Source organism: Andrographis paniculata, unplaced genomic scaffold (assembly GCF_009805555.1).
Source record: "Andrographis paniculata isolate CXL003 unplaced genomic scaffold, ASM980555v1 Contig69END, whole genome shotgun sequence".
NCBI classification, from domain to species: domain Eukaryota; kingdom Viridiplantae; phylum Streptophyta; class Magnoliopsida; order Lamiales; family Acanthaceae; genus Andrographis; species Andrographis paniculata.
The window spans coordinates 93,591-106,842 of NW_026137605.1; the positions used below are offsets into that span (position 1 = coordinate 93,591).

Consider the following 13,252-nt stretch of genomic DNA (forward strand, 5'->3'; position numbering starts at 1 on the left):
AAATAAATAAAATCTAATCAGTTATACACAATACAATTTTTTGAAACCTAATAATTAGGATATATGACTATCTATAATTTTCTGAAAAGTAGAAACTAATTCACATTGAAAATCATGATCCATTAATGAAACTAATTATATTGGCAAAAGAGCAAAAATATCAAACAACTTCACATATCTACGAAGAATAGCATGCATGTGAAACTGTTAAGCAGCAATTCTGTGCCACAAGAGTTGTGCTTGCATTTTTTTTGTAACATGTTTCCATATTCTAAGATTCGTCCTGTAATCCGCAACCCGTGCAGGAGGAGCTGCCGCCGATAAAAGAATGCAACACACAAGTATGCTAGTAAAATTGCGAGGCCCATAGTTGAAGTATTAAAGTCACATGCTTGAAAAACATTCATTATAAAAATGGTATGTTGAAATTAACTTTTAAAAAAAAATAAAAAAATGTCAAAATAGAATCTCAACAGTTAAAAAAATATAGTACAGTAGGTGGGTTAAATACACTGCACAGATAGGATGAGTTGTAGTTATGATAGATGCATGTGGTGCAATTCTCTTCCACGGTGTACTGCTACACATAAATTCATAAATATAAAATTATTACAATATAATTAAAAGAAACAAAGAATCACTGCTGTGCTAAAAAGTATACATATAAAAAAACAATGAAATATATAGTCCACTGTAAAAGATTCGTATTGAAAAGAGTGAGCGAGGAGTAAAACTGAAAAATAGAACACAAACTTACTGGGGGAGAAGGGAATCCAAAAATGGGTGCGTGTAAACCAAACTGACTCATTCACTCACTCTCACTGACCGTACAGCAACCAACCAACCAACCAAAATGAAGGAATATCTATCCATCTATCTACCAATCTATATCTACGTCTATGTCTATGTCTCTGTCTATATATCTATATCTATTTATCTTCCTTCCTAGCCGACATGAGAGAGCCAGCGTCAATCAATCGTCAACCAAATTCACATGCCATCCCCATCCCATCCACCTCTGCATGTTTTTACTTGCATTTCGAACAGGATCAACTCCAAGCAAGCAGTATGTTGCATCTCTGCTGCTGCTGCTTTTGTTAATAGAGAAAAAGCCAACAAACAAACAAAACGAGTCCATTTGTTTCATTGCTCTTCAATTGTGTGCACCTCCCTTCCCAGCAAGTTTGTCCCCTTGAACATCGTTAGCTGGTAGTCACGAGTGTACTTCAGCATCTGCTCCCCCAAACAATTCATTGATGTCAGACACAATCAGGAAATTCACACACATATTAAAGGAAACATGGTTAATTGTGAATCAAATTCTTTACAAGATACAACCAGACTTGCTTGTCCGTTGTTCTCCTCATCCACATGACATATACACACAAAAAAAAAAGGTCCGACTTACCTGCTCATGGCTCATCTTTGCAAACCCTAGCTTATTCATCCACATAGATTCAGCTTCCTCGGCAGCAGGGAGTGCCAGGTGTTTCACACCCAAGGATGACAGAAACCACTCTATGCAGGAAAACAGCACCCGAAAGTAGCCCTGCATTCAAGACAATATACTGAGATGAGACAACAAAGAAAACGATAAGTAGAACAAGCTCTAGAACTTGGCCACTTATTACATTTCCTTGGTAATTTCTACCGGTGGCCACCAACGGAATTTCAGCAATCTCTTGCCCAAAAATCCTGAGAAGAGCAGCTGATACAACAATGGACCTGCATACAGACAATAAAATCTGTGTTTAAATTTTACTCAGGAAATGAATGCAGATCTGAAAAGACAATTAAAGAATTAGCTCATCATGCCAAATTTTTAGGTGACTTACCTTACAATTAAAACAACAGTGTACATCCCACTAAATTCTTGCCCCGAGATGTTCCTCCTGCCACAGAAGTTGGGAATGATACTAAAATTGTGAGATGACAAAATCGTAGGAAATCTATAATGCAGGTCATGAGCACATGAAGGCAAAACAGGTAATAGAATCATTATAACTGAGGAATTTCATATACTCACTCCGTCCCAGATAAATTGTCCGGGTTACTTTAAAGTAAAATATAATTAATAAGTAATTAAGAAGTATATTAGTAAAAATTATTGTTATATAATAAAAATTTATATAATTATAAATTAAGATTAAAATAACTAAATAATTTTATTAAAATTTAAAATATAATTAAAATGTATAATTATATTTTCAAAAAAAAAAAAAAAAAAAGACAAATTATGTTAACAGACAAAAATGAAAAATATAGACAATTTAGACAGATATAGTATTATATTATTCTGATTTGGTATATAACACATTTTTACACTGTATGACAGTATTCTGTGCATCTAATTCCTAATTACTTGTCATGAGAGTAAAATCACAATCTATAAATCATCACTCAACCAGCCTGAAGAAATCACTCCCTTTATAATAAATGACTCACAAAATTGATCTCTGATGTCTGAAATATTCTATTTGATAAATAGGTCTAATCAACTACCCTATTTCAATTTAGAAAGAGCTACTATATTTCATAGGAAATGAGAATGCTCTTACCCATACACCATGACTGGGATAAGATCCCGACCTGATGAGGCAATTATAGGATCAAAGCACTCCTGAGAAAACATTAAAAAACAAAGGCCAACTTAACTACAGATGAATAAGATCATATAAACAATACACACAGGCAGATATAGAACAGGGCAGAATCATTAAATTCCAGTACATGCATGTTCAAGATATTTTGCCAAAAAAACATGATAAAAAAATCAAAGTGCTAAGAGAAGTAATCATCCAACAAGGGTATCAATGGATATGAAAATTGTCTACCATATGAAAGCTTCACTGAACATTAGGAAAGTAACTTAAACTTCATTTCCTACTGCAAGAAATCATGATTTCATCACAGACATAACTTCAAACCCTGAAAAACTTATGCAGGCCTTGTACATCTGGATTCTGGAGAATGCAAATAATCTAAAGATAGTGCATACATGCCAACAAATATATCCCAATATATCACAGCATTGCAATAGCGAAAGTAGAAGTGTGATTATCATATAGAAACAAGAGCTTACGCGAAAAATTTGTGCAGCTCGAGAAAGTAGCTTCAAATGCCCCATGAAGCGTTTTTTCCCATTAACAACACACCATTCAATCTCATTCTTCGACTCCCCATTCAAACCCATAGTAGGATTCCTTTTATATAGTATAGCTGATGCTGATGAAGGAATTGCCTCAGGAGCACTGCTAGACTTATTCTGGAGTATCTCAAAAATCTTGTAGCACTCGACACAGCAAAACCACTTATCGCCAGGAAGTTCCTGTAACAACATTTTGAACATAGATATTATGGAAAAGCCAACATAAACTCAAACTATGGTTGTAGAGAACATCAGAGACTTACTTTCAGATCACACATTCCAGATTCACGTAGACAACCAACATGATATTCCTTCTCACACTACACCAAAAGGAATGGTGTCAAACAAAAATCACAGAAACAAAATGCAAAAAGATGAATAGAAGCATTAGTGACATGAAATTCAAATAATAGATAAGCGGCCAATAATACTTGATCACATATAATCACTGTCCGGTCACCAAATTTAGCAGGACTGAAATCCTGTGACCTGCAAATTGCAAAATATGAAAATTATTTAAATGTATACTTAAAAATATAAACACACTCTTGCCTGCTGTGAGTTCTTAATCACAATGAAAATTACCCAGAAATCTTGCATTAAATGAACAAACCATCCAAAATCTATTTGCTATCATGTTAGAAGCTCACCTTGTTAGAAGGGTGGAAAGAGAGTAATGTACGTACAGAAACATTTATGGGACATAAAAGGATAATTATTTAGAAATTTATATCAAGCTGAAGCTCACTCTTTCAGATAGAGATAAATAGAACAATCAATGTACAAAGAACACTTAAAACAAATAAGGTTTAATTCTTCAGAATATTGCGCATTAAATTATGTCAATAAGAGGAAATGCAGAGGAGCAAACAAACTCATTCAACTTATCATTTTAACATAGATAGATAGAGATGGAGAGAGAGAGAGAGAGAGAGATTCCATTATTGAGAAAATAAATCAACATAAAATGAATATCTTTCATACTTGAGAAAATGAATAAATTACTGGTCAATCTAAAGGAAAAGAAGTGATGGGCATATCACACCCAATTTATTCAAGAGTAACCAAATAAAACTTAATCAGGAAACAAAAATGAACAGTAGGTTGTTTGGCACACCTGCAGATAATGCAACCTCCTGCTACAAATTGTGGTGTTTTGCCATCTTTTTTTAATCTAAGGATAATAGATCTTGACTTTCCAGATGCTTTTCCATCAGAACCAGTTTTTTCTTTGCAGTACGGGCAAATCCAATCATCGGCAGCAGTATATTCTTCATCCAAACAAGCTGCAATAGTAACCATGTTCATCAATCAAAATGCAATATAATTTCCAACTACAAACCAGCCTGATCCAATGTAGCTAGTCACCATGTAAGAGAAGGTAAAACATGCCGTGCATGCATGTAGCTCCTAACAATCATTCAATTTTGCACAAATAAGTAGATGGGAAATTGAAAACGTGAAACAGAAATTGCAATTGATAATACTCCCTCCGTCCCATAATAAAATATTCATTTTTTCCATTTTAGTCCGTCCCATAACAAAGTATCCATTTTTCCATTTTAGTCCGTCCCATAACAAAATATCTATTTCCTTTTCTAATAACTGTACTTTTTACCTAACATTACAAATACCCTTACAACTTACAATATATTACACAAATGTCATTAATTTTATATCACATACTAATAAGGTTATTTTAGTCATTTCTACTTTATTCTTGCTATATCTCAATATAATACTAATATTTCTAAAACTACGTGCAAAAAGCAAATGGATACTTAGTTTCGGGACGAAGTGAGTAAAATACAAAGTGAAATTGACCAATCCACTACTCTTGTGAAAATGTAAAATCCAAGAAAAAACTTCTAGGTTAGTGGGAAGAGAAGGATTTGGAAAAATAAAAAGTAACCTACCTGCATGAAAAGCCCGAGGACAGCCTGTGCACAATTTAAGTTCACCTCCATCTCCACAAAAAGCACACATATCATCACTGCCAATGGAGTCAAGAGTTTGTCCGTTGGCTAGCATCAATGCTACATCATGCAGTGAATACCCACTTGAAGTGTATATATGCCGATACCTGCAAACGAAACAAATATGATATTAGTTGGAGTCAACGAAATATAATGTGAACTCTAGTCTCCAAGAAGATACTCACGGTTGACGTTTCACAGCCCATCCAGCATGAGCCTCAAACTGGGAAGGACTTACCTGTAGAAAGGTAAAATTAACATAAATGGTTGGGAAGTTTGTATGAGACAGGAAAGAGAAATATAAATGCAGAATTTCCTGCTTTCACCACACAACTTGTGACAGAAAACATCATGTTCATATAGATGCCTGTACCTCTGTATTACAACAACTACAGACTATACCATTTCCCTGCTTGTATCCCCCAAGAATCCTCTGTGAAGAGACAAATATTAGCCAAAATTTCACAATGGAAATTCCTTAAGATGAGACCTACGTTCACCACACAATGAAAACAACCTTTCCCTTAGAATAATATGCTAGGCTGGTACCATCAGGTAATCCATTTGGCATGAACAGTACTTTGTGCAAATCATTGTCCCTGCCAGATAGAAGCATAAGATCACCAAAAGAAAAACAAACGAATAACAAAAGCAACAAGATAAAAGATCTATAATGGTAGATAACTTGCCTTTTTTTGTTGCCACCTGCTGCTGCTTTTTTGTGTCCCAAAAATGAACTAGACAAACTGGCCTTCTGTCTGCATTGCAAAAACATAATGAGAAACTCCAGATAACATCACATTTGCTTGAAGAAAGAAGAAAAACATACTTCTTAGCTGGACGCTTCTGTTCTGCAGGCACCTTCAAATAGCTCCCCTGATGAGAGGGATTTGGGTGAGAACAAAGAGATGAAGGAGGGCTTGAGCTGTCTTCAGAATGATTACTGGGATATCTAAAAGTAACCCATAAAAACTCAGAACAACAATGATAAATCCAAAGACTCGGCAAGCTCATTCAAAAGAAGAAAAAAGGAAGTTGGATTGATATGACATTGCAACATAAAATTACAAATACTGTATTGAACAGTCTATCTGACTTTAGAAGTTGCATCATTTGGATTTTCTTATAATATCTCATTGAAAACTTTTAAGTAAATAATCTGGCAGGTAGTGTTTTCCAACACTCTTTCCAGTAAGTATTAGCAGATACCAGGGTGGTGCAGACACAAATGGGCATTATTATCATAATACCTGGTGCTACAGTCGAACATGCCAAAGCACTTGCTTTGACTTGAACCATCTAAGAAGGCTCCATCGTTACCATATGGGAGATTGGCTGCACAATTCAACAAATTTTTGTAAACCAAAATGGTCTGGGTATATTCAAAATCACTTATTTATATGTAGGAGGCAGTAAGCTAGGAAACATATCATGTATAGATGCTTAACATCATGCCACTTCTTTTACTATATTACTACACTTCCAAAATCAATTGTTCCGCTGTGGTCGAACAACCAGCATTATGCCTGTTAGATTATGTTAAATAATTGTGTCACATAAAAGCGTAAGCTTGTAGATACACATCCTTTATTTATATTTTACAGAAGTCAACCGACATGCCTCCTCACGTGCAGTATATGCCATCATACGAATCGTGCACGTGAACAACAATGAATAATGACATGGTGGGACTCGAATATAAGGCCTATGGCTCTAATACTATATTAAATGATGTTAAATGACTATCTCACCAAGAAGCTTAAGCTTGTAAAGATATATATCATTCATTTATTTATATTTTACGGGAGTCAACCGACAGTGTCTCAGGTCTCTATGCCATCTCTATCTACAAAAATGTTTTCGATCTAAAAATGAGTTAGACAAGAAATAACACCCACTTCCTCAATTCAATGGTTGCAGATTGCCTAATCAATATACATGTCCTCTCTACAGTCTTGTAGAGAATACTGGTTGCCTGGAAAGGATAGGTACAACTACCAAAAGAAATTTCTTACGTCGGAAAGTGGGCACACTTTTTGTCACCCACCATCAACATCAATACAACCAGAAGGGCAAAAAACAACCATACTGACATCTTTACCTTTCCAGGCCTGCAAATTCTCCTCATGGACAGAAGAACCTGCCACAGCTCTTATCACACTATCCCAGGTGCTTGGAGTAGCAGTCCTCATTTTTTCAATTATGCTACAAATAGGCTTTCCATTCTCTAAATACACATGATTATTTGGATGCCTAGTCTTGGTACCAGCATGAAGCTCAAAGTCATGTGCACTAACAATCTGCATTGGTTAGATATGCATTACAATACAAAAGATGCAATTGTCTGACAAGATTAAACAGTTCAACCTGTAAACGTACTTTAGAGAAGTTGCATAGAGAACAACCACACAAGTAGCTGCAACCCTTGACAATTCCAGGAATCTCTTTCTGGTAACCAAGAAATCAAATTTAGTAACAGATGAAGATATACTAACAATGACTACAGCTCAGTGATAAATCTAACAAACATTACATAGTACCTCTCCTGACAAGGAAATATACGTAACCCTGGCTCCTTCCAAAATTCCTGTGGACAACAGCTTTTTGACATTTGCAGGGTAATAATCTGGCATTGCTTTGCTAGCCATAGAAAGACTTTGTGTTCCATGAAGATCAATCCCATCCGCGCTTAAATTTATTTCTGCATCCGAAAAGGATCACATCATGATTGATAAAACCATTACTAGTTAGAGGTTTACCAATGGAGGGAGATAAGTGATTATCATCAAAGTAATTGTGAAGCTCACCACTACTCAAGGGTTTGACAGCCACAGATAGGGCACAGTCGTAATCCTCCTTCCGCTTCCTAAACTTAAAAGTTATCTTCCTAATGCCAGTGGGCCTAACATGCTTTGGAATTTCAAGAACCACACAAGCTGTGGACACTGATTCTGCTGTACACTTCTTGTGCACTTCCTCATCAGCAAATAAACTTCTATAACAAGCAGATGTGACCTCTCCACAGCAACCTTGATCACTTCCATGGACATCAGGTGGCTGGCTACTGATGGTCATGCTCGAGGAAACATGCTTTGGGGGCAGATTTGGGTTTGAAACCTCTGAGTAGATATCATCATTGGAGGCCTCTCTCACTTCATGTTTAGGACAAGGCTCCGAAGCATCAACTTTTTCTTCTTTAATATCTTTCCCAATGGTAAATGGCCCCAAGTTACTAACTTCCATTGGTTCAAGAGCATGGCTTTCAACACATGGTTTTATTTCACTGTCACCTATGACTTCCTTTTCCTTCACCTCTGCATCATTCAGCGCTTTCTCAACTAAAATGTTAACACACGGATCTTCCCCAACACCATTGTTCAAGCTTTTGGACAAGGGCTCCACCTTTTCATTGACAAAAACTTGTTCAGCATAGGTCTGAGGTTGTAGCTTTGAAGAGTTTCCAATTTCTTTCACTTGAACTTCAGAGCAAAGGTCTAATTCACCTGTGGCATCCTTCACAGGATTTTCTACCAGAGAATGCAGCGCACCACCATTTGCTACTTCCTCTGTCCAAATGTCAGCAATATGGGCTACTCCCTTGCCATCCGTATCATTGTCCATCGGCTGCATTGATGTAGAAGCCTCTAAACCTTCCATACTATCACCAACATTGGATTCTGCACAAGGTCTAATTTCCACATTAAACAGTTCCGTGCCTAACTCCTTTGCACAAAACTCAGCTTCTCCACAATCCTCTATCATATATTCGCCACACTTAGATTGAATGCTAACTTGGCTATCAATTTCCATTATGCTATTGTGCAAACAATCCGCCCAAAATGCACGAAGCTGTCTTCTCCTCCCTATCCACAAAGGCCACCACGCAAAATCAATAAAAATATAAATTAAACAGTAGCACGTACTCCACCCCACCAAATTAAAGTTTAGCAAAACTATTCAGAGATTCTACTCTAGTTTTTCCATAACCTAAAAGCACTAATCCATTATGCTCCACCTTTTATTCAAAAAGCAGCATAAAGTTTCTCAAACTTGACAATCCAGAACCCAACCAGCAAGAATTCCAGGTATCATGCAAATGTCCCATAAATTTCATTTTACAGAAAATAACCGAGACCCAGTGAGGATAGGCAGCCAGGCTCAATCCATACGCAATTCCCCCAATCCCTCCTCAACCCAATTTCTGAGCTGAAATAAAATTTAATGTATTCAATTAAACCCACCTTCAATCCATTAAACCTGAAATCGGTTTGGCAATCCAATCCTCCATCAGAAAACAAACACGCACAGATCTAGTGCATAAATTGTCAATTCACACAAAAACGTCCAATTTTCCAAGCAACTGGGCGTACAGTAGTGAGAAGAAAACAGATCTAATCTAAGAAATGGGGAAAAAGGGCAAACGCAATATTAGGGTTTAATTTTTCGGTTAAACGAAAGGAGCGGCAACGGACGAAACTGAAAAGTTGGATTCGCGGTTACACGATACAACCACACACACATACATACATCCAGCCAGTTAGAATTTTCTTTTTCTCTTATTATTAATAATATCAAGAAAGATTAATTCGAAGGGGAGAAAAATACATATATTAGTATTACTATTATTTATTATTTTAACGTTTCTTCCGTTGGAAGTTTAGATAGAAACAAAGTCGTGTTTGTGATTTGGAAATGAAGCCGAGAAATGTTGGAATTAATGAGTATGGCGTGGACACGTTTTTGCATTACGTAATGGGCCAAGTCCACGTTGCCTGTGCAGTCGCGCCACGTGGTAGGTGAATGGTCCGTCCGTAAAAGCTTCGAGATCTATTCTAGAAAGACGTGTCCGTTCTGCGGTCCGGTCCGGTGCTTTCAATTAGACCTAAAGGCGGACGTTGTTTAGACGTGCATGCATCGGGGATACCATGGAACTGGCCCACCACACGTCTATTGTGCATTTTTATTTAATTTTAATTATAAGTTTAATAATATTTTATAAAAAAAATTATTTATATTATTTTTGAAAAAAAAACTGTAAATAATAAATAATATAAATATTATTTTGAAATTCAATTAAACACACCAGACACAAAAAATTTATTAAATAAATAAGGTGTATAAATATGGAGAGTATATTTTAGTAGTGTTTATTACTTCTTAAAATTAAAACAGAAACAAGTAACGACACAGCGGCATTCAACACTACTACTTGCTATAATACATCATCAGGGGTGGGGTGCCTCTGGGTATTCTATTCGTGGCCATCCGTTTTGGAGAATAAAATCCAGTCCCCACATTATATATATGAACGGTAGAGATTCCTCCGGGAGTTGAGGTCCCGGGACTCCCCCAAGAAACAATCCCAATCATCAAGCGCTCGGAGCGGCATCCCTGGCGACTTTTCGATGCAAGTACCCACCGTACTCTCTCGCATAATCCTTCACGTGACCGGCCGTGTCAGCGAACCGGGATCTCGCGTAATCGACCCGGTCCGAACCGGGCGGGTGGAATCCCCTAAAATACTTGTAAAGCCACAGAACCACCGCCACCGCTGCCACGGCCAACCCTACCAGCGATAAAATCCCAGCGACGGCGACGAAGAGCAGAGCGGCGACGGGGATCCACACTGGGCTGGAGATGAGAATCAACGGTCCGAAAAACACGACACCGAGGACGGCGGCGGCGAGTGTCAGGCCGGTGAGGAGAAGTAAAACGCCGCCGGCGATTACGAGCGTGGCGAGGCCGATGAGCTGGGTCGAGGACGGCGCGTGGTCTCGGAGGTTCTGCAGGAAGGCGGAAGCAGGCCGCCTCGCCGGAAATTGTGGATCGGCCATTATTGTTGAAGTCGTCGGAGGAGATGCGATCGATCGAGATGGCCTGGGCCAGGGCCAGGGCTAGGGCTAGGATTGATGATGTTGCAGTTGCAGAAAATGGTGTGTGTGTGTGTGAGGGCGGTGGGGTGAGGTGACGCGTGTGGCCGTCGATTCCATGCAGGGGAACACGTGGCGGGTACCGACTGAGTTTCGTTCGGGCAAGCGTCTATATTATGCTAAATAAATGGAGTAATTACTAATAATTACTAGTATCCTAACCCCGGCTGGCTGGCTGGCTCCGACGAAACTGAGAATCTATTTATTTATGATCCAGCATAACGCCCACTGTTACTTAGATTTTTAGTGATAATTATTTAAAATAAATTAAAATATTTATATATAAATCTATTTAATTAAAATAAAATAAAATATGTACAATAATTACATATTTATATTTTACTAATTTAGTAGTTCTATTATTTTATGATTTTTTTTATGTGTTTTTACTTATATCTTTACTTCAAATATTAGAAGAAAATACAAATTAATTGCTATAAATGTTAAAAATAAAAAAAATGATTTTTTAATTATAAGTTTATTATTAGTAGCTACGGGAAAAAAAATAAAATTGTAAAAGGAAATAATAATTGATCATATTAACTAAAAGATGTGTTAAAATACATATTAAATTACCTATACTATAATAAGTAAAATTGAAAACTACTTTATAAAATAAAATTAAAATATTATTTTTAAAATTTATTATAGACAATTACGATTTTTAGCTAGCAGAAGAAACAATTTATATAAAAAAATTGTAAAATTTCAACTTATGTTAAATTTCATACAAATTTTAAATTATTTTATTAGATAGTATGATTTACATAATCTATCAAATATTTATTTATAATAAATAAATAAATATTTTGTATAAAATCACTTTAAATATAGTAATATTAATAAACTAATATACAATAGATATATAAAATTATAATATCAACTATCAATATTTATAACTATAAAAATCTATAATTAAAAATGTCAATCATAATTATCTATTTTAAAATTTAAAATAAATGCAAAATTAAATTATATGTAAAAGTATTTTCGTTTAGAAAAGTTATGTAAAATAAAATCGGTCTACAAAATTAAAATTTAAAGATAACCATTTAAAAAATTAAAAATAAACTAAAACTATTTAAAATTATTCAAATATATAATTATTTTATATTATAAAAGGGAGAAATTGAATTCAAATTTTCAATCAATTTTTACAAGGACTGGTAAGGGAATAACTTGGTGCATTCAAAAAGTAATCTTCTTCGACAATATTAGTGAATTTCATGCTTTTATATAAAAAAATAAAAACAATGATAGTAGAATGAAAAAAACAGTAAAAATGTGTATATATAATTAAAAAAAATGGAATATCCACTGACCCAAATTAAGAGAAATAAACTAAAACTAAATTATACGTCCACTAATATATTTAAAATAATTGTGAAAATTAAAAATATATATATAATTCAAAACTTCAAAAAAAAATTGCAAAAATCTAAGAATATTAAGACATTGTACTATAGATATATACTAGCGCGTAAACTCGTGCTATGCATGGAATTATTATATTTAAGTTTAATCGTTATATTATTTTTATCTAATTTTATAAATATTTAAAAGAAATAATATATATCTTCAATTAAAAAATATATATAAACAATACTACTTTATCATCTTAGTATTCTATTTTTTTAAAAAAAAATAAAATTGTCATTTCTTGTATTTTTTTATTAAATTTTCTATTTTATATGCATGAAAGCTATATTATAAACATCCATTCAAATAATATTTTAACTATATGCACAATGATATAAACGATAAGATGAGACAATTTCGGGCCAATCCGAATTTTTCTTATCAGATTGGCCCAGTCCATTTTTTTAAGTGCCGAAGCAAGTTCTATCTATTTTTCTATTATTATATTTAAAATAATTTAATAAAAATTTATTGAACAAATGTGAAAATTGAAATATTTATTTATTAATATATTTATAAAATTATTTACTTTAAAATATATTTAATTTATTAAATCAGACCCAACTTGTTTCATCTGTCATGCCGGGCCAACACGATAAAAAAGAATTACTTTGTAATTGGACGTCCCAAAATAGAAATATGTATACTTTTTACCTAGATAGAGAGGATATAAAAGAAAGCGTTGAGCATATATAATCTTGAGGTAATGAATTTTCGACAAAACTCTTATCTCGGTGGAGGTTTCTAATGCCACTTACCTTTGTTAGGCGTTGATTCTT

General features: G+C 34.9%; 2 protein-coding genes across 3 annotated transcripts; both read right to left on the minus strand.

The window, feature by feature from the left end:
* Positions 1 to 664: 664 nt before the first annotated feature.
* On the minus strand, positions 665 to 9,696 carry LOC127263618 (uncharacterized). Of its 2 annotated transcripts, XM_051292728.1 has the most exons (21): positions 9,366 to 9,696; positions 7,932 to 8,987; positions 7,665 to 7,825; positions 7,504 to 7,572; positions 7,226 to 7,424; positions 6,375 to 6,459; positions 5,954 to 6,076; positions 5,814 to 5,882; positions 5,642 to 5,723; positions 5,498 to 5,557; positions 5,310 to 5,362; positions 5,065 to 5,231; positions 4,266 to 4,434; positions 3,580 to 3,637; positions 3,412 to 3,468; positions 3,083 to 3,328; positions 2,559 to 2,620; positions 1,836 to 1,892; positions 1,632 to 1,725; positions 1,409 to 1,549; positions 665 to 1,233 (listed from the first exon to the last, which is right to left on the minus strand). In XM_051292728.1, the coding sequence occupies exons 2-21, from the start codon at positions 8,932 to 8,934 to the stop codon at positions 1,144 to 1,146; spliced, it is 3,045 nt and encodes a 1,014-aa protein (XP_051148685.1). In that variant the 5' UTR covers positions 8,935 to 8,987; positions 9,366 to 9,696; the 3' UTR covers positions 665 to 1,143. The 2 variants fall into 2 exon arrangements, with proteins under 2 accessions (XP_051148685.1, XP_051148686.1); XM_051292729.1 differs by having other exon boundaries at positions 7,932 to 9,696.
* A 552-nt stretch (positions 9,697 to 10,248) lies between these two features.
* Positions 10,249 to 11,288, minus strand: LOC127263773 (oleosin G). Its single transcript, XM_051292983.1, has one exon. The coding sequence runs from the start codon at positions 10,956 to 10,958 to the stop codon at positions 10,494 to 10,496; it is 465 nt and encodes a 154-aa protein (XP_051148940.1). The 5' UTR covers positions 10,959 to 11,288; the 3' UTR covers positions 10,249 to 10,493.
* Between the last annotated feature and the right edge of the window lie 1,964 nt (positions 11,289 to 13,252).